The following is a 27,313-nucleotide window of genomic DNA, read 5'->3' on the forward strand; positions in this document are numbered from 1 at the left end:
GGAAAATCATCTGGAGGAAGGCAAAACAGAAATCCAACAGCTTATCAACACAACACCTATATATATACAGGGTGATTCACTACCAGTGCGACAAACTTGCAGGAGATGTAGAGGGCACAAAGACGAATCAGAATCACATAGCATTGCAGGGTCCGAAATGCCTTCGTCATGTGGTAGAGGACGTTGAACGGGATGTCGCGTGAACAGCAATCCCACTGGAAGTCAGCATTTGTGAACCGGTTCCCGAGGCAGTAGGATGGACGAGTATTCAAACGTTGAACTGGCCGACACGCACCTTGCGCATGGAGCTGCGGACTGTAATAGGCGCGTCGCTCTGCGCTTGTACCAGGAACATTTCCCGCACAGGCGTGCTCCTCATCACACGATTTTCGCACATGTGCACAGAAGGTTACGTGAGGTACCATGAATCAAGAGCAAATGATGAGGATGCCAGACAATGAGGAGAATGTCCTACGTCTTGCAGAAGGCAATCTGAGTACGAGTACTCGAGCGATAGGCCAACGATTGGGTATTTCCCAATCCACTGTATGGAGGATACTGTCAACAAACCAAATGAGTTCATACCATCTACAACGCGTCCAATCATTGGAGCCTGCGGATTATCCACTGCGGAGGACTTTTGCTACTTGGTTTCTTCAACAGAAATGGTTCGCAAATGCTGACTTCCAGCGGGATCACTGTTCACGCGACCTCCCATTCAATGTCCTCTACCGCATGACGAAGGCATTTCGGACCCTGCAATTCTATGTGATTCCAATTCGTCTTTGTGCTCCCTACACATCCTACAAGTTTGTTGCACTGGTAGTGAATCACCCTGTATATATATGAGTAATATATCTCTTTAGCTTAGAGCTAAATTAACATTAGTAAAGGCACATGATGCAAGAAAGCAAGCTTATATAGCACAGCCAAAAAAAAAAAAAAAAAAACCCTTCTCATTTCCCACATCCACTCGCTCCAAATATTTGTCTAGTTCTGCCTTCAATCTATTTAAGCTATCAACTTCTACAACAACAGATGGAAGTTTTTAGTAGTAGTAGTAGTGACATGTGATGCAAGAAAGAAAGTGTATTTGTTTATGCAGCATCAGCCAAAAAAAAAAAAAAAAAATTTCACACAATCATTCCCTCTAAACGTTTGTTCAGTTCCTCCTTAAATTTATTTAACCTATCAACTTCCACAACAACAAATGGAAGTTTGTTCCAGCAATTAACCACCCGCTGGCTAAAGGCAAATTTCCACACATCTATTCTACATCTGTCTTTCCTTAATTTGAATTTATGCTGCCTTAGGTTCATAATCTGAACAAGTGGAAGAATCCCATCAGAATTCAGCGTGCTCAACCCATTCAAGGCCTTATACACCTCAATCAGATTAACTTGCAGGTGCCTAGTCTCCAGCCGCTGCAATTTGCAGAACTTAAGCCTCTCTTGGTAAGAGAACCCCTTCTTCCCCCTCACCAATCTTGTTGCCCTTCTCTGTACATGCTCAACAAATCTACATCCTTCCTAAAATGAGGCCTCCAGACCTGTATGCAGTATTCAAGGCGTGGCCTGACCATTGCCTTATATAGAGGGACAATCACTTCCTTTTTCCTGCTAGCAAAATTCCTATATATCATTGACAAAACCCCATGACCTGCCCTGGCAGCCTGTCTGCATTGCTCAGAAAACTTCATGTCTGACTGCACAATTACTCCCAGGTCTTTTTCATTTTCTACCACCTTAAGTGTAGTACCACACAGTTGGTACGTTTCTCTGGGATTACTTCTACCCATATGCAGTATTTTGCATTTGTCAAGGTTAAACTTCAGTTGCCACTTCTCAGCCCATCTACCCAAATTTTCAAATCCTGTTGCAGTAGCACACTGCAACAAGATCTAGCAATCAACCAAAGCAAAGGCAAACTTCTGCACATCTATCCTAAAACTGTCTTTCCTCAATTTGAATTTATTCCCTCAGGCAATTATTCTGAGAAAGAGGAAGAATCCCATCAGCATTTTTGAGCATGCTCAAACCACTCAAAGCTTTATACACCTCAAGTAGATCACCTCACAGGTGCCTAGTCTCCAGACACTGTAATTTGCAAAACTTAAACCTTTTTTTGTAAGAGCAACCCTTTGTTCCATTCACTAATCTTGTTGCCCTTCTCTGTACTCATTCCAGCAGCTCTACATCCTTCTTAAATAAGGCCTTCAGACCTGTAAACAGTACTCAAGGTGTAGCCTGACCATTGCCTTATACAAGTGGATAATCATCTCCTTATCCTTACTAGAAAAATTCCTGTATATCATTGACAAGACACCAAGAGCTACTCTTGCAGACTGTCTGCACTGCTCAGAAAACGTCATATCTGCCTGCACAATTATCCCCAGGTCCTTTTCATTCTCTACCACTGTCAGTTTAGTAACACACAGTTGATACATTACTCTGGGGTTACTGCTTCCCATATGCAGTACTTTACATTTGTCATTGTTAAACTTCAGTTGCCACCTCTCAGCCCATCTGCTCAACTTTTCTAGATCCTGCTGCAGCAGCATACTGTAATTAACAACCCTGGCGACCTTCGTATCATCTGCAAACTTGGACATTAAGCCTGATATACCATCATAAATATCATTAAAAAATACAGAAAACAACAATGGACCCAACACTGAACCCTGGGGGACTCCACTAATTACATTAGTCCACGAAGAGCAGTGTCCATTGATTATCACTCTCTGTCTTCTCCCACTCAACCATCCCTTTATCCATAGCGGCAACGGTATTAAAAGCCTTTCTAAGATTCAAATATATATCAAAATTATTCCCTGCATCCTGTTTCTTTGTGACCACATCACAGTATCCAATCAGATTGGTCTGACAAGACTTCCCCTTAACAAACCCATGCTGTGTAAGAGCTATAACTGAAGTTTTATCTCGATGATCCTGCAAGTCTTTTTTAACCAGTGCCTTCATTAATTTACATTGAACAGAAGTTAAACTAACAGGTCTGTAGTTACTTGTGTCGCCCACTGATGCTCCTTTGTGAACTGGGGTCACATTTGCACATCTCCAGTCCATGGGTACCTCCTCCCCTGAGTCCAATTAATCTAATTATAGACAGGTCTAATTATAGACCTGTGAGCTTAACTTCTGTTCCAGGAAAATTAATGGAGGCACTGGTTAAAGAAGCACTGCAGGATCATTTAGACAAGACTTCAGTTATAGCTCGGACACAGCATGGTTTTGTTAAGGGGAAGTCTTGCCTGACCAATTTGATTGGATACTATGATGCAGTCACAAAAGAACTGGATGCAGGGAATAGCTTTGATATTATATACTTGGATCTTAGAAAGGCTTTTGATACTGTTGCACATGGAAGACTGCTACACAAATTGGAGCAGTGTGACATTGGAGGCAAATTGCTGCTATGGATAAAGGGGTGGTTGAGGGGGAGAAGACAGAGAGTGGTAATCAATAGACACTGCTCATCGTGGACTAATGTTATTAGTGGAGTCCCTCAGGGCTCAGTGTTGGGTCCATTATTGTTTTCTGTATTTATAAATGATATTGATGATGGTATATCAAGCTTAATGTCCAAGTTTGCAGACGATACAAAGGTTGGCAGGGTTGTCAAGGACACTACTGACACTATGCTGCTGCAACAGGATCTGGAAAGGTTGAGCAGATGGGCTGAGAGGTGGCAAATGAAGTTTAACATTGACAAATGTAAAGTACTACACATGGGAAACAGCAACCCCAGAGCAATGTATCAACTCTGTGGTACTACACTGCCAGTGGTAGAGAATGAAAGGGACTTGTGGGTGGTTGTGCAGGCAGATATGAAGTTCTCTGAGCAGTGCAGACGGGCTGCAAGAGTAGCTCATGGAGTATTGTCAATGATATACAGGAATTTTTCCAGCAGGGATAAGGAGGTGATTATTCCCTTGTATAAGGCAATGGTCAGGCCACACCTAGAGTACTGTATACAGGTCTGGAGGCCTCATCTCAAGAAGGATGTAGAGCTGCTGGAACGAGTACAGAGAAGGGCAACAAGATTAGTGAATGGAACAAAGGGGTGCTCTTACGAAGAAAGGCTTAAGTTTTGCAAATTACAGTGGCTGGAGACTAGGCGCCAGCGAGGTGATCTGATAGAAGTGTATAAAGCCTTGAATGGTTTGAGCATGCTCAATGCTGATGGGATTCTTCCTCTAGCTCAGAATAATCACCTGAGAGGGCATAAATTCAAATTGAGGAAAGACAGATGTAGGATAGACGTGTGGAAATTTGCCTTTAGCCAGCTGGTGGTTGGTTGGTGGAACAGACTTCCATCCCTTGTAGTGGAGGTTGATAGCCTAAATAAGTTTAAGGCTCAGCTGGACAGGTATTTTGAACGAACAGAGGGGTGAAGTGGAAGTGTTTTTTTTTTTTTTTTTGGCTGATGCTGAATAAGCTTGCTTTCTTGCATCAAAGGCCTCTACTAATGCTAATGCTAATGCTAATCTCTCATAATTATGGCTAAGGGTTTGCTTACTTCCTTTGTTGCCTCCTTTAATATAACTGGATAGATCCCGTCCACCCCTGGTGCCTTTCTTAAGTTTATCTTCAACAATTTCTCCTCCACTTTGCTCTCAGTTATTACAAAATCATCTAGCTCACTGCCAGAGTTAAATTTACCTCTGAAATTCCCCTGCCTGAATAACTCCTCATGTGTGAATGTAGATGCAGATACTCATTTAGTTTGTTAGCTACCTGAGCAGGATCATTAACAGCTGAACCATCGATATCAAGTGGTTTATATGTATCCCACACATTTTTCTTCTCTGCCACATGTCTCATTAGTTCATCTGACATCTATTTAGGCCTAAACCTTGAACAATATTTCTTAGTTGGTATGAAAAGCCTAGTAGCTCCCAAGATTAATCCTTTGAATGCTTCCCATTTTGAATTTGCTGTTGGTAACATCATCAATTAGTCCCATCATATAGAATTTAAATACTGTCTCAGATCACCGTACTCACCTTTACGAAAGCAAAAACCCTTCCCTTTACCCCTGATGGTAGTTACCCTTTGAGTAAATCCCACTTCAGCACACTGTAATCACTGCTACCTAGTGGTTCCTGTATCTGCAGATTCTTAATGCATGAAGAATCACTACTGATAATCAGATCAAGAGTATTACTCCCTCTAGTTGCCTCCTCTACATGCTGCTGTAGAAAACAATCATCGAATAAATCCATAAAAGTCTTGCTAGTGTGTGAGTGACCAACCCACAAATTCCAGTCAATATCTGGGAAATTAAAATCCCCATTATTTTTCCCACTCTATTTCTCTGTACAATTGTTTGTTATACTCAATCAGAGTCATTAGGCCGATAACACACTCCTACTCTCAAATTTTGCTTTCCCAGTGCCATGTCGACTTTCTGTACTTCCTTGGATTTTATGTTTCTTAACTAACAGCATAACCCCTCCTCCCTTCCTATCCTGTCTATCCTTCCTGTACACTTGTGCTCCCCAAATTCCATTTCTGCATTCCTTATATCTGTGTGACACCACATCTTTGATATCCCAACAATATCTGCCTTTGGTGTTTTCACAAACACCTCAAGTTCATCAAATTTATTTACCAAACTCCTAGCATTGGTGTACACACAAGTATACATGCGTCTGTTCTTTTTCTTAGTTACCCTAACACAGCCCGTGTATTTACTTCTTTCGCAATGACTCTCAGTAGTCTCTGAAATCCCTTGCACCTTGTTTTCCAGGCTGCTGCTCATTCCAATAGAAGCAGTGCAAGAATCACTTTCACCTCTGCCAGTGGCTACTGTTAATCTAATAGCTTGTGTATCCCCCAAGCTAGCAGTTTTCCGACCCATATAACACTACCTCAAAAATTAGTTGAGATGTGAGCAGAATCCTATGACTTCTCAAATAAGTTCATATCATCTTATATTGTAGGCCTAAACAAAAACAAAAATTTTTCAAAATGCTCTGCTGGGTTGTTCAGAAATCGTTTGTAAGCCAGGTTCAAGCCATGGACACTACATTGAACATTACTGGAATACAGGATAATAGTGGACATATGACCAGATTACTTTAAGAATGAAATCACACTAAAAAAAAAAATAAAAGTATTTTACAAAAGAAATATGTCATTAATCAACTTTCACAACTTACCTCACCTGGCCTTATTTTTATGTAGAAATTATTGCGTTTATAAGATATTTTAAGTATTTTTGGCCATGCAAATCGATTAATGCGCAGACGGTCTCGATAAACCAGTAACCCTGAGGCACATATTCCAAGCATAATATCTACACCTTCTGAATCCTTAGCCTGATGCAAATCTACACCATACATTGCCAATTTTTTAGAATTTTCCAAGTAATGAAGCTCTGCTTCAGCTGGAGTCTGTCCTCTAAAATAAAAAAAAAAAAAAAAAGGTAAACATCCAAACAAGTTCATAGCAAATAATCTTTTTAAGATTTATAAATTTATGAACACTAGCTGAGAGAGGGAGAGAATCACAGAGAAATTATTGTATACTTGTACTTTTATAACTGCTTTCAAAACTATCTTTTCTAATTCAATGCAGTCTAGTGTAAAATAGTAATAGAGGCATGTGATGCAAGGAAGTAATCTTATGTTGCATCAGCAAAAAAAACCCAATTTCACACATCCATTCCCTCTAAACGTTTGTCCAATTCCTCCTTGAATTTATTTAAGCTATTAACTTCCACAACGACAGATGGAAGTTTGTTCCAGCAATCAACTATCCCTTGGCTAAAGGCAAATTTCTGCACATCTATTCTATAACTGCCTTCCTCAATTTGAATTTATGGCCCCTCAGGTTTGTAAACTGAGCAAGAGGAAGAATCTCATCAGAATTGAGCCTGCTCAACCCATTCAAAGCCTTATACACTTCAATTAGATCACCATGCAGGTGCCTGGTCTCCAGACGGTGCAATTTGCAGAAATTATGCCTTTCTTGGTAAGACCACCCTTTCATTCCCTTTACTAATCTTGTTGCCCTTCTCTGTACTCACTCAAACAACTCTACATCCTTCCTGAAATGAGGCCTCCAGACCTGTATGCAGTACTCAAGGCGTGGCCTGACCATTGCCTTATACAAAGGGATAATCACCTCCTTTTCTCTACTAGCAAAATTCTTGTATACAATTAACAATACCCAATTACCTGCTCTGGCAGCCTGTCTGCACTGCTCAGAAAATTTCATATCTGTAGGTCTTTATTCATTTCATTTCTTGAAACTTACAGATCCCACTTTTTTTTTTTTTAATATGATAAAATAAAGTTAGTAGGGAATAAACTGAAGAAGGAAGAAGAGAAGCAATTATACTTTAAGATGATGCATTCTGGTTGGTAGTTTGAACATTCTGGCAATTCAACTAGGAGCCATGAACTCAAATTATGGGGTTAGGTATTTAAACTGAATTGTAGGAAGTTTTCTTTTAGTTAAGTTAATTATGGGAGGAGTAAAATATGTTACAGTTTATTTTATTTTATTATTATATATTTTTTTTCTGGTTCAGCAAAACCTATGGCTTCCTTCCACCATATGGGTGATACTAAAACTAAATATCTCATGGGAAGTAACTCTACTTCTTCTGCCTGAACTAGGCTAACTATAGCCCTGATAAATATACACCGATGAGCTGATTGATTTGGGTTTATTGGCGCAAAAACAACTAAGGTTATACTGCGCCACCGATGAGCCAAAACATTATGACCACCTACCTAATATGATGTTGGTCCTCCACATGCAGCCAAAACAGCTCGTACCCAGGGAGGCACGGCTACTACAAGATTTCTAAATGTGTCTTGTGGTATCTGGTACCAGCATGTAACCAGCAGATCCTTTAACTCCTGTCAGGTCCATGGTTGAGACGCCGCAGATCAGAGTTGCGGTTCCGACACAAACCACAGATGCTTGATGGGATTGATGTCTGGAGAATTTGGAGGCCAGGGCAATACCTGGAAATCTTCCTTATGTTCCACGAACCAGTCTCGGACAATCCGGGCGGTGTGGCATGGCGCATTATCCTGCTGAAAGATGGCACCGCCAGAGGGGAAGACCGTTGCCATGAAACGGTGTACCAGGTCAGCAATGATGTTTAGGCATTTTTTTTATTTATTTACATAAATACAAAAATACATAAACACTCTCTATTTATAATCATTCGAATCTGTGTAAGAAACTCCAGCAGAAAATGGAGCTTCTCTTACAAAATTGTAAAACGGAACAAAACTCTCAAGACTCAAAAGTAAAAGAAATGCATGTATGCACGCTCAATGACATTTATGTATGTGTGTATGTATGTGGCTCTAGGACCTGGGTCCATCTCTGCAAATTCTCTGTCTTGACCAAGAATCTGTGTAAACAGGGACTGAAATGTGAGCAGCCGCTGCCTGATGCCCATCCCAAGGCACATGGAGCCAAGCATAATCTACTATCTGTGTCTCAGTGGTGCGCTAAAATCCAGCATCCACTAGTGCAATACCAGTGGATGCCACAATCCCATACTGAGGATGCCCAGTCCTGAGTACCAGCAGAAAGAAAGAAAAAATAATAATAAAAAATAAAATTAAAATTAAAAATAATAATAAAAATAAAATAATAAATAAATACAAATAAAATAATGATGATAATAAAAAAAAAATAAAAAAAAAAAACACCAGTGGTTGACATCTCTGAACAACCTCAGAGGTCAAAAGAATTCAACTCCAGGTTGACTGGTAGGTGACACAGAGAAAAGCTCAGCAAGAGCTTGTTGAATTATCCAGTGTGGTGAAGCATCTGCATTCTTCTGCTGAAGATGTCGTTGGTGAAGATTTCAAGGACTTGAAAGTTAATCTCATTTTCAATTAAGGCTTTAAGATTGACTTCTAAGATGTTCTGAACCTTATTTTTAAGTGTTGTCTGTTGTTCTTCTTAGTTGGGGCAGGACAGTAGGATGTGGTTCCAGGATTCCTCTTCCCCACAGGAGCAATGAGGATTTGTCGCCAGTCCAAATTTGATATATTTAATTTATTTGTGAGGGTCCAGCATACCAGGTCATCCAGGACAATCTTTGCTTGGTCCTCAAGGGTTCTCCTGTAATGCAAATAACCAAGTCATCCGCATAGGCGAAATTGATGCAGTTGTCAAAGCTTCTGGTGAGCAACTGGTTAAGTACGGAGTTCCAAAGAAGTGGTCCTAGCACTGACCCCTGCAGGCAACCTCTGTTTATAAATTTTGAATATGACAGGTGTTGGGCAGTGACCTGAATTGATCTGTTACTGAAGTAGGATCTTATGATTTTGTAAAGATATTGATTGCAGTTTGCCAGTCTAAGGGACCTGAGGGAACTCTCCCACCAAAGGGTATTAAAGGCACCCTCAAAATCCACAAAGATGGCCATCTCATAGACTGCTGTGGAATGTGTACAGTGTTTTACAAGGGCTGCAATGGCATCTTCCACGGAGGATCCTTTCTTGAAGCCACACTGTGAGTTGGTTGAAAGGTTTTGTGAATTTAGGATAGTTTGGATTCTGGGACCAATCATCCTTTAAAACAGCTTTCCCAGGTTGGCTAACAGAGAGATTGGGTGATACGTTCTTGGGTCGATACTAGGTTTTCCCGGTTTTTGAATAATTTTAAGCAATGCCTACTTCCAGAAATTGGGGAATATGCCTTCCAAGAGGCACTTGTAAAGATTTAAAAAAATATTAGGGTAGAGCTCATGAAATCTGGTGATGACTGCATTTTCTACCAGGTCAAGGCCTGGACACTTTTTAGGATTCAACTTGGCCACCGCAGCACCAAGTTCAACAGCAGTGAAAAGATCAATGTCCAGAGTACCTTTGTAGGTGGCACCGTCTGCTCGAATATGAATTTGGTGCATATTGTCAAGATTGGGATCATCTTCAGCAAAGATGTGTTCAATGATTTTTCTCAACTGTTGAGTGCCAGTCATATGTTTCACTGTTTTGATATTGCACTGTGTTGTATATATTTGGACAGATAATTTTGTTCCTATGGATCTTGTATATGAGGCCTGAAGGGTCAGTGTTCCCTGTTCGGAAAAACAATTTCTCCAAGATCTTAATCTGTTCTTTGCGATGGCTTTGTGGATAGATTTCATCGGGTGGATGGAATTGAAGGAGGCAGCAAAGGAAGTAAGCAAACCCTTAGCCATAATTATGAGAGTGTCCTTGGACTCAGGTACCCATGGATTGGAGATGTGCAAACGTGACCCCAATCCACAAAGGAGCATCAATGGGCAACACAAGTAATTACAGACCTGTTAGTTTAATTTCTGTTCAAGGGAAATTAATGAAGACACTGGTTAAAGAAGACCTGCAGGATCATCTAGAGGAGACTTCAGTTATAGCTCGGACACAGCGTGGGTTTGTTAAGGGGAAGTCTTGTCTAACCAATTTGATTGAATACTATGATGTGGTGACAAAGGAACTGGATGCAGGGCATAATTTTGATATCATATATTTGGATCTTTGAAAGGCTTTTAATACTGTTGCTGCTATGGATAAAAGGGATGGTTGAATGGGAGAAGACAGAGTGGTAATCAATGGACACTGCTCGTCGTGGTCTAATGTTATTAGTAGGGTCCCTCAGGGTTCAGTGTTGGGTCCATTGTTGTTTTCTGTATTTATAAATGATATTGACGATGGTATATCAGGCTTAATGTCCAAGTTTGCAGACAATACAAAGGCAGGGTTGTTAATGACACTAAGGACAGTACGCTGCTGCAACAGGATCTATAAAAGTTGAGCAGGTAGGCTGAGAGGTGGCAAATGAAGTTTAACATTGACAAATGTAAAGTACTACATATGGGAAGCAGTAACCCCAGATGTTGTTTTGTTGTTTTGGTGTTTATTGGCGCATCGACAACGGAGATCATAGTGTGCCACCAGTAACCCCAGAGTAATATCAACTGTGTGGTACTACACTGACTGTGGTAGAGAATGAAAAGGACCTGGGGGTAATTGTGCAGGCAGATATGAAGTTTTCTGAGCAGTGCAGATGGTCTGCAAGAGTAGCTCATGGTGTCTTGTCAATGATATACAGGAATTTTTCTAGTAGGGATAAGGAGATGATTATCCACTTGTATAAGGCAATGGTCAGGTTACACCTTGAGTACTGTATACAGGTCTGAAGGCCTCATTTTAAGAAGGATGTAGAGCTGCTGGAACAAGCCATTGTAGAAGTTAACAGCGTAAACAGATTCAAGGCAGAACTAGACAGACATTTGGAGCGAGTGGACGGGTGAAATGAGAAGGGTTTTTTTTTGTTTTTTTTTGGCTGATGCTTGCTAATTTTTTGCTTCTCCTTGTACTCTTGCTTGAGAGCATTAACTTCAGGATCAGGGCAGTGCCTGCACCATTGAAAGGCTCTCCATGCCACATGCATTTGTTTTCTGAGATTGGCAAGTTCCTGTGCCCACCAAGAAGTATGCACTTTCTTTCGTTTGGCAGCATATTCAGTGGCTCTGAAGAGAAATGACTGTACATAACAAGCATATTCAACTGCAGAGAGGTTGTTAAAGTTTGGAGCTGTCGCTTTGAAGTCAAGGTTCAGAGATGCTCTAAATTTAGCCCAATTAATGTTTCGGATTGAGAATCTTCTAGGGTCCTCCAGATTGTTGCCGCAGCTGTGATAGTGAAGGAGATGGCACAGTGGTCACTGTTAGAAATATGTTAGAACGTCCCACTCTGCAAATGTGATTAGAAACTGGGGGTGAGGTTAAAGTGAGGTCAATGTTGGACTCCCCATGCACATTGGAGAAAGTTTAGGGTTTACCACCTTCATTGTGTATTGTCCAGTTGTGGGCCAGAATTAAGTCCTCAAGGAGGGCGCCACAAGAATCAGTTTGGTTACTGTGCCAAAGATGGGATTTGGCATTAGAAACAGTTGTTATGACAAGGTTGGCACGTCCCATTCTGCTGTGGAAGTCCTCAAGTAGGTTTAGGGCTGCTTGAATATCACCTGTTGGTTGGCAGTAGAAGGATAGTTCTTGGGCAGCAACATGAATACAGGAGAATTTCTGGAGTACACAGGCTGGATATCGATGTGGTAACAATCTGATTGTTCAGGACGATAATAGCAGCCTTTGGATAAGCTGCCATAGTGTAGAACATCCTGGATGTAATAGGGTATCCCGTGATTTTGAAAGAGTTTCCACCAGCTTCGGAGGTGGAATATGGCTCCTGCAGACAGATAATATCATATTTTCTCTCCAGGGTAGCAACCCTGATCTCATCCGCCACAATTCTTGAGCGATGCCCATTCACCTGAAGGATTTTGATTCTGGTTTCTCCGGTTTGTGCTGCAATTTGTTTAGATAGGTGGTAGATGTCAGAGTGCCCAGCACATGAATGACTGGACCCAGGGTATCCCAGCAGAACATCACCCAAAACATGACACTGCTGCCACCAGCTTGTTTTCATCCCAGGCGCCATCACTTCCCCAGGTGAACAATGCTATGTTGTTATTTTAGGAGCATTAGCAACTAAGGCCATATTGCTCTGGGGATATGTGGTGGTCATTCCCTGACCTTTCTGCATCCTCCATATTTGGTGGTCATGGGCTCGAACCCTGGTTTAATCAAGAAGCGTATGCTACGCACTGCCGCTCCTGCCCACCTAGCTACGGAGGCGCAGTGAACAATGCACACATACCCAGCCATCCACATGGTGCAACAGGAAACATGATTCATCGGAGCAGACGACCTTCTTCCAATTACTCAAGGTCCAGTTTTACTGCTCGCATGCCTATTGTAGGCACTGTCGCCAGTGAACCGTGGTTAGCATTTACTCTTCCTTGCACCTCAGTACATACCACCTATTAAAAGCATTTTTGTGTATAACTTTTCAAACACATAAAAATGGCTAATTCAGAAAATGAAGCTTTCCAGACATGTTTACACAACCTTATCAGCTCTTTTGGCTTTGAGGTTAAGATGAAAGTTTCTTAATTCAAAGGTCGCAGGTTCAGGGCTACAGCATTCCCCTCCCCCTTTGGCTAATGCTATATAAGCTTGCTTTCATACATCATTTGCCACTACTTTTTTTTTTACTCGTTTACCCTCCTGTGAAACCCTCCAGAACTACTCCTGTAATTTTTTCGTATAATTTAAAAACACTCTGCTTGCATGTGTACAGTAAAAAGTATTTTAATGCTCCTGCTTATATCACTCTCCAGCTTATAATACTCTTTTTCTTCTGGTTCCCATGAAATGCCATGCATTTTTTAATGTCTGTAGCATTCCTGTTTAAAATGCTTTCCCACTTATACCACTTTTTTTAAGATGCTAAGAAGGAATTAACCCAGATATAATCCACCTTCTTGATTTTAAGAAAGGGATGAGAGATTAAATTCCAGGAATCATTAATCATGCAGTTTGTTTACATCAAAGAAATCATTCTCACTGCATGTGATATTAGTTTCATATTTCACAGGAACATCTGAAAGTAGATAGACTGCTATTTACAATTCAGTTTCTGACTATTCATTGCTGCATTTTCACAATATATATTTTTTTAATTCAACGTTATTTGTCTATTTTCCTTGTTGTGTGTGCATAACTTTCATTCATTAATTTCAATTCTTTCTTATACTGGTTTCTATAGAGAATTTGTTTCTGATAGCATGTAGCTGAAACAAAATATTATTATTATTATTATTATTATTAGCATATGGTGCAAGAAAGCCTAAGCTTTATGCTGCACCAGCTAAAAAAAAAAAATTTCTGAATTATCCTGAGAGAGAGAGCAAGAATCAGAAGGGAATCACCAAGAAAAAGAAGAATGATGATATCCAACTCAGGACCCTGGGTGTGCTAAGCCCGTACTCACCAGATGTGAGCCCCTGGGGTTATATGTCTTTTTGATTGTGTTCCTCCTATATGTTATCAGCAAAAAACTCTTTACAGGCATTATTTGTGTATCCCTCCACTAGTGAAGGAGAAAGCATCTTCAGAAACATTATATTATATTTAAGCCTATTAAATATTTAAGCCTATTTTTAATCAATTTTTCTACAGTTTTTAACCTATACATGACAATAATGTACTAAAGATTTGTTATTCATGTATAACTGTGTATAACATGTATGACTATGTATAACCATTGTATTTGGACATATTGCCATTATGAATATGTCATAGTCAGAATTACTTTTGAATTACTTGCTGTAATCATCCTGTGTACTTTTACTGATACCTGTGTTTTTCTATTATTTAATTTCTGATTATATAAATTGATTGACAATAAATGTAGTGTTCTTGGCCTTCATTCACTATGATTTATTTGTTAACTCTCTAAGATTCATGGATTATATAAATAATTCCCTTTTCTGTGTTCATGATACTGGGAATGAAAACCAGTGATGACAAATTAATAATTCACTCTTTACAATTTTTCAATACAAAAAAAATTTGAAGAGTTTCTTAAAAATTTAACTTACTTATGCTGCCGGTGTAATTCTGAGACTTTTGCTTCAAGTTCTAATGTTTGGTTAGGTGCAAAACGGAAATCCGAGAGGTAGTTGCTTGCATGTTCTTCAGGATCATAATCCCCAATCTCTGACTGAACGAGATAAGACCCTAAAAGTGCATGAGTAACAAAGGAACATGGGAGTCTAGAAAAAAAAAAAAAAAAAAAAAGGATATAAAAATATTACAAATAAACATGAGAGTAACGACAAAACTTAATTTCTTGGAAATATCAATAAATAAAAATATTTTTTTATTATTCTAACTTGAAAATTGCAAATAAAATAAGCATTTTAAAAATACCACATTCACAAAATGCAAGTTCATCCCTAAAACACTTCCTAATACTATGCAGAAACAGTACAATGCTTTAGAAAGTTTCCCATATATTTTTATGGTGCAATTTAGAAGAAAACTATAAACAAAAAAGGTAAAAAAATGAAATGCTTATCAAGACTACTGCTTTTGAGTTGGCTATAAATTTTTATTTCAGCATCAAGAGCAGTGATGCTCAACCTTCATTCTGAAGGGCTCCACTAGAGATTTTCTGAGACTCTGCTGGATGTGTAAAGGAAGGGTTGGTTGATCACACACTGTTTTGCTTTTACAGAACAAAACAGTATGACACTAAATAGTCTTCCTCAAAAAAAAAATCTTAACTGCAACAATTAAGCTTAGAACTTTTACTATTTCGACTTCTATAAATGATGCATAAGCACTGCAGCTGTGCAAGTCTTAAGGAGGCCATATAAATGAAGAAATTTAATTTTCATTCAAATATAATTTACCTGCCAGTGAGAATATCATTTCGAATCTGTAGACATAGCTGATACCTATGAAAAAATAAGAAAATGTGAGAATAAGAGAGTGTATGAATAATTTTTGATTAATAACTCTTATTACACTAATTTACAAAATATTATTTACTTCTACTCCTAAAAACTAGTGGTTTTGACAGGTTGATAAATAGGTAACTAATTTCACAGAACAATTAAGCTTAAATATCACAACTAAAAAAAAAAAAAAAACTAATTAATGTTAGCATTAATACAGTAACATTAGTGTATTAATAGCACTAAAGCTATTTATATATTAGTACTATGAATATTAAGCCAATTATTACTACTACCACACAAAATTTAACTGTTCCTGTTTATACTCTGGTTGCACCAGAGTGTAAACAAGATCAGAGCAATTTACACCAGATCAGAGTTTACAACAAATCAGTTTACAATAAATCATGAATACAATCATTAATTGTATTCAGTAGTCATGGGCTTAAACCATGGTTCACCCAAAGAGCGTGAGCTACAGCACTCTTACTCCTGACCACTCCGCTATGTCAGAGTTGTCTAGGTAAATAGATTAACTGTTGAGTTATAAATGAAACTTGCATAATTTTTCACAGGTTGAATTCATCAGGATTGATTTAATTAACACTGTTTCTCCTGGAATGAAAGAAAAGTTGGATTTGCCAGTATTTTCCATATATTGCTATAAATTAGAGCTCTGTAGATCTTGAGGCTGTTTCTCTTTGCTATCTCAGCCAAGAGAAACAGCAACTGAAAAAACACTTTTGACTCTATTCTCCATTCGTCTTGTACTTGAGCAGCAGTGCTTGCATACAGAGTTGAAATTTTTTAATTAGTTCACTTCTTTTGAACAAACCTGAAAAAGATATTACCTTTTTTGTCTGTTTTAAGGTCATTATTTCCTCTCAAATCAATACCTTAAAACAGAAGTCTGAGTACTTGTTTCCCTTAAGCATGATTCAACAATCAAAAAAGGATAAAATATTTCGCCAAACAATTCAATTCTTAAAATAAGCAGGTGTTTTCATTTTGTTTTTAGAAAGAATCAGCATTTGCACAATCACATATATATTTAAATGTGACTTATCCCTCTGGTGGATGATATTTGTGGAGAATCATTTGTCTCCACTTTGTAAGCAAAGTTTAACAAGTGTGCTGAGTTACACTTTATTCAAATCACACTTTTTAAACAAAATATGCATTTCATATGAAATTTCCAAAAGTCAAATGCAATTCATTTGAATAGACATTCCACATATTCTCTCCAAAAAATGTCTATAGTTTAATTATCCCAACAGGGATGATATAAGTTTATCTAAGTGGTGGTTGTCTCTTTCCTAACCTTGAGATAACCCTTTAAAATACAGATATCCCCTTATGTCACACAATTATTTGGAAATTAGTGAAATCACTGCATCTAGGAAAAGCCAATGATATATTTTTTGATTTCATCTCATTCTAACAATCATAATGTCTTGCATACTATATGCATGGATACTGGTACATTATAATCTCCAATATTAAAATTCAAATATACATAATCAATGTATTGCAATTAATACATTAAAATATATTAAAAATTATATCATTAATATACATTATAATAACTAAATTATAAGATAACCAAGTTCAGATCAAAAAAGTAGAGATTCATTGTTTTTCCTTTACTTATGAAAATAAGTAATAAACAAATCTGATCAGTATTCTGTAAATATGAAGAAACAACGTAAAGCATAACTGCACTTTAAAGACCAAATTATAATCTAAAAGTGTAAAACAAAACAAAACAAAAAAGAAGGGAAAATACCTTGTTATGTCTTCTTGAAGTTGGGAGGGATCTGGTGGATAAAACTTTACTTCAAATCCAAATACCCAAGGGCCACCTAGAATTAGAAAGATTTTGTACCTATGTATACTACTTTTGTATCTATAAATACATGCAACAATTAACGTTACTGCAATATAATTTATAATTATGACATATGTTTAAAAATTAAAAATTTTTAATGGAAAGTTAATATCATTAAAAATGGAAACTTAATATCTTACACCCCTTGTATGATATTAAGCCCATATATATTTAGGAAAAATGCCTTAAATGCCTATATTCATACTTTTCTTCTCTTCTTTCCTTTGTATATTTGACCTAGCATGTGTTTTTCCAGTGAAACTTCAAAGCAGTTGCTGACATAGGAAAATGGATATCTTATGTATAAACAATTAAACAATATGTCACAAATATATAATTCATTGTTTTCCTGATTAAATTAACATATATGTTAAGATTTTATGTGTTTTATTTTATCAGTAAGTTAGTAGAGCATATATCTCAGTTGCTTTACTGAGTTCCTGGAAGGAAATAAGCACTGGAAATAATGAACATGTGAAGCTGAAAAGCTGTCATATTAAACCACATTTGCTTCACTAGTGCTGAAAAGCATGGGAAATACTAGATAAACTTTATTTCTCCCACAATTTGTTTTTATTCATTAGTAGTTCATACTGATGAGTGATACAAATGAAATGACATGAATGAAATAAAATAAGACTATGCTAAAATAATATTTTTATAAACTGTTTAAATTAAAGAGCTATAAAAGTAACAAAATAAAATAAATAAATGCCAATATTTAAATCCAGACAAGAATTATGGAAATATGCTCAGAGTGACTATCAGACACCTTTCAAAAGCATATAAAAATAAAAAATAATAAAAAAAGTAATAATAATAATAATCTTTTCAACCACACATCACTGTGGTTGAAAGGAAGCAAGTTATGCTGATCAATGTAGCAATCCCAAGGGACAGCAGAAAAGAAGAAAAAGAAATAGAAAAAAAATTACCAAATAATGGGATTTCCAAATCGAAGTCCAGCATATCTAGAAAGAGAAAGCAACTGTTATTGAAGTAGTAATTGGAGCACTGGGTGCCATTCTAAACAGTTTAAGGAAACATCTGGATGAAAATAGGATAACAACTTGCAGTTACAAAAAGCAACACTATTGGGTATATGCATTGACTCTTAGATTCTTGGTTAGAATCCACAGCAATGAAATTCCTAATCTTGCAATCTGCAACGAATGTTTAGGGCCAAGTTTTTCAAGCAAGATATCCTTTCCAATACTATCAAAAAAAATGTATTTTATATATATATAAAATACATATAAAAACAACAAAATTAATGAAATTTTAAAGAAAGTTGGAGAAATTGGCAAAAGTTAGTGAAAATTAATTTTCGTTAAATTTCACTAACTTTTGCCAATTAATTTTCATTAATTTTCACTAAAAAATACATATAAAAACAACAAAATTAATGAAATTTTAAAGTAAGTTGGAGAAATTGGCAAAAGTTAGTGAAAATTAATTTTCGTTAAATTTCACTAACTTTTGCCAATTAATTTTCATTAATTTTCACTAACTTTTGCCAATTTCTCCAACTTTCTTTAAAATTTCATTAATTTTGTTGTTTTTATATGTATTTCATATATAAGGCTATCCATACCAGGGCTAGATTTATATATAACTAGCAGGTTGGTTGGGGTCACCACAAACCTGATGCTCCCAAGTAGCACGACAATTTAAAAATAATAATATAAGTTAAGTACATATACAACCTATGCACGTATAATGTCTAATTGTCCACAGACAATAGCATTAACACTGGAGCCAATATTTACACCATTTAATATTTAAATCTAAATGTCATTTGACATAATTCCAATATATATATAGTGCTTTTTTTGTAAAAAAAAAAAAAAAAAAAAAAAAAAAAAATAGGTGCTGGTACTCATCTTTGCTATCAGGAAAATTAAAAGGATATGAAAAGTACTCTAAAAATTTTTTTTCTCCTGATATTTTTATTTTAATAGTAATGTTTTTAAGAATAAGAACAACAAATTAAGTATATTAACACAGTTTATTAAGCATAAATTTATTATTCAAGTATATAAAAAAATAAGTAAAAAAAAATAACATAAGTAAAAATAATTTCATAATAAAGTTTTTGTTGAATATTTCAAAATTTTATTAAGTTCTCACCGATCCCCTATGCCAGAGGCCCGAAACCTTTTTTGAGTGAAGAGCCATTTTTGATCTAATTAAAAAAGAGAGAATCTGAAGAGTCGCAACTCAGCTCAAGCTGGGAGGAGGGGAGGGGAAGGCGAGAATTTTTTAAGAAATGGAATAGAGTGGGAAAGTGTTTATTAAAAACATATATATATATTTTTTGAAATATTATTTATTAATACTGAAAAAACGTAACAAACATCCAATTAGATACAAATTAATGTGACTTTTGCTGATGAACTTCTTGAGCGAGTCTCTCAACATCATGCGAGTATGCCGTAATTAAACATGCTCACATTGTTCAGACGACGGTTTCTTGATTTATTTTTAATATAGTTAATGTTCAAAAATATTTGCTCGCAGAAATATGTCGAACCAAAAACTGAGAGAAGTCCAAATGCAAATATTTTCAAATTTATATATGGGTTCGGTAAGCTATTCCACGCAAACACAAATTTGGTCTGCATTTTAAAACTCATCTATCGCTGTCCATTTGTATAGAATTGCAAGGGCAGCCTTTTTCCTCTCTAAATCCTCAATTTCAGTTTTAAGGCATTTTTGTCTTGCACTCCACATGTCCTTGATTTTTAAGTCTTGGTTTATAGCTCGGACACAGCATGGTTTTGTTAAGGGGAAGTCTTGCCTGACCAATTTCATTGGATACTATGATGCAGTCACAAAAGAACTGGATGCAGGGAATAACTTTGATATTATATACTTGGATCTTAGAAAGACTTTTGATACTGTTGCACATGGAAGACTGCTGCACAAATTGGAGCAGTGTGGCATTGGAGGCAAGTTGCTGCTATGGATAAAGGGGTGGTTGAGGGGGAGAAGATAGAGAGAGTGGTAATCAATGGACACTGCTCATCGTGGACTAATGTTATTAGTGGAGTCCCTCAGGGTTCAGTATTGGGTCCTTTATTGTTTTCTGTATTTATAAATGATATTGATGATGGTATATCAAGCTTAATGTCCAAGTTTGCAGACGATACGAAGGTTGGCAGGGTTGTCAAGGACACTACTGACACTATGCTGCTGCAACAGGATCTGGAAAGGTTGAGCAGGTGGGCTGAGAGGTGGCAAATGAAGTTTAACATTGACAAATGTAAAGTACTACATATGGGAAACAGCAACCTCAGAGCAACGTATCAACTCTGTGGTACTACACTGACAGTGGTAGAGAATGAAAGGGACCTGGGGGTGGTTGTGCAGGCAGATATGAAGTTCTCTGAGCAGTGCAGACAGGCTGCAAGAGTAGCTCATGGTGTATTGTCAATGATATATAGGAATTTTCCTAGCAGGGATAAGGAGGTGATTATTCCCTTGTATAAGGCAATGGTCAGGCCACACCTAGAGTACTGTATACAGGCCTGGAGGCCTCATTTCAAGAAGGATGTAGAGCTGCTGGAACGAGTACAGAGAAGGGCAACAAGATTAGTGAATGGAACAAAGGGGTGCTCTTACGAAGAAAGGCTTAAGTTTTGCGAATTACAGTGTCTGGAGACTAGGCACCAGCGAGATGATCTGATAGAGGTGTACAAAGCCTTGAATGGTTTGAGCATGCTCAATGCTGATGGGATTCTTCCTCTTGCTCAGAATAATCACCTGAGAGGGCATAAATTCAAATTGAGAAAGGACAGATGTAGGATAGATGTGCGGAAATTTGCCTTTAGCCAGTGGGTGGTTGGTAGGTGGAACAGACTTCCATCCCTTGTCGTGGAAGTTGATAGCCTAAATAAGTTTAAGGCTCAGCTGGACAGGTATTTCGAACGAACAGAGGGGTGAAGTGGAAGTGGTTATTTTTTTATTTATTTATTTTACTTTATTTTTTTTTTGGCTGATGCTGCATAAGCTTGCTTTCTTGCATCAAATGCCTCTACTAATGCTAATGCTAATGCTAAAGTCCTCTAACTCCATTTCAAATTGTGCTTCATGTGAGCTGTAAAGTTAAAGAACCGCAGTTACATGTTAAAATAGCTGCATGCGGCTTGTGAGCCACAGGTTGCAGACTCATGTCCTATGATGACTTCTTTTCTTCCTCTTTATGTGTCGGTTGCTGAATGACGTTTAAGAAGCAGCCATGAATCAGCATATTTTGCTGGATCGAAGCGGGTCAGCGATGGGCCTACAATTTTAAGAAACAGTAGTGAAGAAACTGTTTTTGTCATCAACGAAGCAGTGGTTGGGCTGGTGATCAGATTCATTTGTGAAAATCCTCATTCACATTCACTCGGTGAAAATGGTATCATACTCAGACAGTTCATCAAATTCTTCAATTCTTCTGAAACCTTCTTATCAATTAGGTATCCCCGAAATCCACGAATTGCATCACTTTCATTTAATTTAACCTAATTGACAATTTTCTAACTTCACTTTCACCAAATGCCAACAATTCATGTTTAATAGGATTAATACCTTCGTAGTCCTCGTTTTCCGTCTCTCATCATTGGTATTGTCACTAGTTCTTAAATTTGAATTTTTTCTTTTCTTTTTTTTGAAACTGTCCAAAACGTCGGTGTCATTCGGATATTTAGTAAACATGTAAACAGAGATAAGGAAAATTTACAGAAAAATGTAGATAACGCACTTCCGCGAAACAACAGATGATTATTTGTCGGAGTAAAAGAAAATCACTTTTCTAATTCGCGAACGGGGCACTTACAGTTGATTCACAAAGGTGTCCAACCGAGGAAAGTGAACTAAAACAGCATTTTAAATTTTGCTAATTATCAAAAAATGTTTTGTTCAGTAAATGTAATTGTGTATTGTACTTAATAAAATTTTCGAATATTTTCAATTTTACTTTTACATGCAACAAGATATGGAAAATGTAACACACTAAAGAAATCTAACTTTTAATTTTTTTGAATATGGCCCCTGCACACTCACTCTTGACTAGCACGACTCCTCCATATCTGGGACAGGTGGTCAGATAGGTTTTACCAGGTACTACTAAGTTGTAGAATGCTTTAGCTCTCTTATTTCGTGCAGCAACACTAATTGCCTAAAGGCCAGAAATGCGAACAGTGTGTACTAAGTTAATTCTCTCCTAATCCGTTCGCTATATGAAAATTTTCTTCGCTCAACGGAAATTATTTTAAATGTGACTTCCAAGGGGAATTCAAAATAATTCGTTATAAAAGCACTTCATTAAACAGAGGTCCGACTGAGTAATTTAGAATTAATAAAACTGTTATACAGTTTTATATAGAAACTTTTACATATCTTAACAGTAGACAGTAAAAAATGCAAATTTAGTTAAATAATTTTAAGCTTATCTGAATAGTAGATAAACATGTGAAAAAAATTTTTGGAATATTACAAATTTTGAAGTGCATGCATCCAAATGTCACACGTCACTGTTAATATAGATGCCGGTACGCTGTACCATTGCATACCCTCCCAAAAAAAAAGCACTGTATATATATAGGTACTCAAGTAATCATGGAGATAATCAACAATTCATGGTAAACAGAAATGTCTCATAAAATAACCATTTATTTTGGAGGAATGAAAATGTAATTAAATAATTTCAAATTAAATTTTAAAAAAGCACTTAAATCACAAAAAAAATCCAGCAAAATAATTAATGTTGTTGATAGGGTTAGAGGTAAGGCAAGGCATTGCTTATGAATGTAAAAATCTAAAGCATAAAAAGAGGGGGAAAAAATTTCTTCTTATTCTTTAGATTTTTCTGTATATTCAATTTTTGCTTTGGTATAAGGGTGGTGAGGTTCATAAAAGCAATGCAGCATCTTGACTTACCTATAAAGTTATCAAAAGTATTAATTATTTTGCTATTTTTTTTTTTTTTTGTACTTTAAATGTTTGGCCTGGAAAAGATGAGAATCAAATATACAAAGGCATTTACAGCATTAACCTTGGGAAAATTAAAAAGAAAAGAAAAGTATATGTGTATAAAAAAAAAAAAAAAAAATTCTCATTTTAGTATATTACTACTATATGCCTATTTAACCACCACTATATATCATATGAAATGCACTTACTTTTAATTTGTTTGCTAATTCGCTTTTCAATGTTTATCCAATTCTGAAAATGTAAAATTTAAAAAGTTTAATAAAAAAAAACATAATTAAGATAAAGTAATACAAATTATGGATTAAATGCAAACAAGTCTACATAAACATAAAATTCAAAACTACTAACCAATATAAAAGAATGTAATTATTTATTAGTATATATTCTTTTATACAGAGTATTGCAATTTAAAGAAAACTGTAAAGTATACACTCACCCTTGATCCTTCAGTATCATGATATGTAAGGCCAAAGTAATCCTTTTCTAGCAAATTTAATTGGTCACAAACTTTTTCAAAAATCTCAACACCTCTTCCTTTTCTCTATTAAAATAAAAATGAATTTTATGCATTGTAATTATGTTATTAACAGACCTGTTTATCCAATTTACTACTGTAAAAATATTGAAGCAATACATAGACAACAGTGCTGACCTGCAGCTTGTAGATTTAAACACCTGCAGCACAGGTGTTTAAATCTACATGAACCCACAAAAATACAAACCTCATTGTGAACCCTTTACCAGACATTAAAAATATAACATTGGTGGACTTTTTCTGCCTGTTATGCTTGGAATGAAATAACTCAATTTTTCACTTTTTTAAGCCACCTTTGTTTTCAAACTATTATGAGCCCCAGGGTCCTGAGCTGGATATCCTCCCCCCTCCCCTGGTAACTCGAATTTTTTTTTTTTTTGGCTGGTGCAGCAAAAGCCTCAGGCTTCCTTGCACCACATGGCTAATATAATGATAATTATAATAACTGTTGAAAATATCCAAAAAAACACATTTTTAATTCATTTTTTAAAATACCCCTCTAATGCAATTTACATGTGTTTTATAATGCTTGCATTTGGGTGTTACCTTCACTGTTGGAGTGAAGACTGAAAGAAACAAAAATAAAAAAAACAAAAAAAAAACACTGCAGTGACACAACATTACCAAGTTCATTGTTTACATCTGAAGCTTGCTTCAGATGTAAACAACATTTCACTCTAGTGAGAGTTTCCAGTTGCTTGCTTCAGATCAAAGATTGCTGCTAATTTTAAATTTTAGAGCATTTAATTATATACAAGGATTAGATTTACAAAGTCAACCAAAAACTTTCCTTTTATTATTTTTTATGATCAAACTACTAAAACAAAAGAATAAATTATACTGATTGAAAATTAAACCAATAATGAAGGAATACAAAAATTCACACTGATGTCACTTTAATAGATATTTTCATTTTCAAATTTATGTCATTTTGGTGAACATTTACCAACATGTCCAGGAAAGGGTTAAGTAAATGCCATGTGTGGCTGTAATAACATAATAAAGTTGTCAACAGGAACTATTATATAAGTCTTTAAGAACTGATTAGAAAATCCATATATAGTTTTAATAATCCCTTATTTTCTTTGGCTGAAAAAGTGCCAATTAACCACAAACAGAGTGGATGCATGATGATTAAAGTTTTTCATTACATTACAGTAAAAATTTATATCCTGAAGCATAACTGCCAACATTCAGACAGCTAAAAACTTGGATGCAGTACCAAATTACAATTACCGTAAAGTTTTCAAAAATATTTAGGATGATTCTCAATCACAATGCCTAATAATTTCAAATGTGGGGCAATTTTAAAAACAATAAATTGAAAGATCAAAATAATTTTTTTGTATTCAGTACTGAATACAAAAAATTTTTCACTTTTATATTTTGTTTTGTTTTTATTATATTAATTAGTTGTGTTGGAGGCAGAAGTGTATTTGGAAAACATGACTAGTAGCAGAACAGTCTGTCAATGTTGATATACAGCAGACTCCCAGTTAACCTACACCCATGGGGATTGGTAGATGCCAGATAACTGTAGTTTCTGGTTGCTTGCAAGTTAGTATTAAAAAAAAATACTTGAATATTATACTAAACTCAATACTTAGAAAATTAAGACAAACAGACAAATTTTACTAAAGAAACTGAGTTTTATTATAGAAACCGCTTTTTGAATACAGTAACTTACAAAAAAACACACTCAAAACTGTTGCAGTAGGTAGACAGTTCACTGGGTGGACATTGCATGAGAATAGTCAGGATCTGCTGATGTAGCTGGGACAGGATCAGAAGGGTCTGTAGATGGTTTTGGATCTGCATCAGTAGATGATGTTGTGCTGCCAAACTTGCTTTCAGCATTCTTCAAAAATGAACAAATATCACCTTGCTTTGAGGTCTTACGTCTCTCAGACAAAGTCAAGTTATGCATGATGTGGAGCTGCATAAGATGCTGAGAAGTGAAGAAGGGTTGCTGTTCTACAAAAGCTATTAAAGTTTCAAATGCTGCAGTAGCTCTCTGCCAGGATACATACTTTTCCCATTTGGCACACATCATCATTGCTTACTTCCTCCTCTGCAACTTTCATCTTTCCATGATTCACAGCAGCTTCTATAATGTCTTCTGTATTCGGTGTTACTGGTATATCTTCATCCACAATAAGCCAGTTGTCGACTTCATCTTGAGGCAAATGCTATTGACAGCTGCACTATTTTCTGGAAACTCCTCAAATTCGACAGAGGAGGACTTCTCAAATATCACAGCTGGCCACAATTTTCTCCAACATTTCTCACAGAGTCCCAAGCACAACTGATAGTGTAGATAGCATCTTTCAGGTTATATTTCTTCTGAAAATCCAGAATTGTCCCATCAAAATTAGTCATTTTCTGCATGAAGTCACGCCTGTAAAACATTTTTATGTTTTGCATCATCCCCTGATCCATTGGTTGGATCAGACTTGTAACGTTAGCTGGAAGATAACACACGAAAATGTTGCCATTAACTAGCTGTTCAGCAGGAGGATGTGCGCGACAGTTATCCAAGAGCAACAAAACTTTACTATTCTCTGGTAATAATTTCTTTCATAATTTTCTTTAACACTAGGGACAAACGAATAATGAAACCACTTGGTAAAGATTCCTACGCCCATCCAACTGCTACTCTGTGCATGATAATCTACGGGAAGGTTACTTACGCCTTTAAAGCACCTTGGTTTAGCAAATTTGTTGACCACACACAGCTTTACCTTATGATTTCCTGATGCATTTGCACAAACGAGCACAGTTACACGCTCTTTATTTTGCTTAAACACATGAGTACCTTCTCATTACCACCAGACAAAGTAGAATTAGGCAGACACTTCCACATTAGTCCTGTCTCATCTGCATTATAAATCTGTTCTGGAGTTAAGTCATTTTTTTCCACTATTTCACTAAACGCCTCACGAAATGAAGCTGCAGCCTGAAAATTGGCCGATTTCTGCTTCCCCTGACAAATCCAGCTTACGGATGTGATGACGAACCTTGAATCGAGTAAGCCAGCCACTTGAAAATTAACACTTACCTTCAATTTTCATTTTCTCACGAAATTCTTTTGCTTTTTCTTGCAACATGGGTCCAGAAATACAATCACCCTCGGATCTTTTCAGAGAAAACCACTCATACAGGGCCTGGTCAAGCACTTCTATTCTCTGTGTATGAAGGTATGATGCTTCTCTACACTCTTGTCACTCTCCGACTTGGCATAAAACTCCTTTATTTTGATCCACTTGGAGGGGAACCACCCTACTTTTAGAACTTTTTCTTCCACCTCAACAGAATAAAAAATCAGATATTCTCATCAAGCAATCTTCACTGGAGGCTGTTAGTTATTTTGTTTGTTTATTATTTGGCAACTAAGGCCATATTGCTCCGGGGATATGCAGTGGTCATTCCCGGAGCTTTCCGCATCCTCCGTATTTGGGGGTCACGGGCTCGAACCCCGGTCTAATCAAGAAGCGTGTGCTACACACTGCTGCTCCTACCCACCTGGCTATGGTACGTCGCCTCTGTAGCCAGGTGGGCAGG

General features: G+C 36.7%; 1 protein-coding gene across 5 annotated transcripts in view; it reads right to left on the bottom strand.

Moving 5' to 3' along the window:
* cora (erythrocyte membrane protein band 4.1 like coracle) overlaps positions 1–27,313 on the bottom strand; it is a 115,874-nt gene that overhangs the window by 44,344 nt on the left and 44,217 nt on the right. For 2 of the 5 annotated variants that reach the window (XM_090371214.1, XM_090371212.1), the window contains exons 3-9: positions 23,654–23,758; positions 23,406–23,448; positions 18,174–18,209; positions 17,137–17,212; positions 15,306–15,350; positions 14,490–14,663; positions 6,182–6,422 (exon numbers count right to left, since the gene is read on the bottom strand). In XM_090371214.1, coding sequence (XP_090227340.1) covers positions 6,182–6,422; positions 14,490–14,663; positions 15,306–15,350; positions 17,137–17,212; positions 18,174–18,209; positions 23,406–23,448; positions 23,654–23,758 — 720 coding nt within the window. Of the gene's footprint in view, positions 1–6,181; positions 6,423–14,489; positions 14,664–15,305; positions 15,351–17,136; positions 17,213–18,173; positions 18,210–23,405; positions 23,449–23,653; positions 23,759–27,313 lie in introns of those variants that run through there. The other 3 variants (XM_090371213.1, XM_090371215.1, XM_090371216.1) reach the window with 3 other exon arrangements.

The sequence above is a fragment of the Mastigoproctus giganteus genome, chromosome 4 (assembly GCF_048544385.1).
Source record: "Mastigoproctus giganteus isolate SK-2022 chromosome 4, ASM4854438v1, whole genome shotgun sequence".
Taxonomy (NCBI): Eukaryota; Metazoa; Arthropoda; class Arachnida; order Uropygi; family Thelyphonidae; genus Mastigoproctus; species Mastigoproctus giganteus.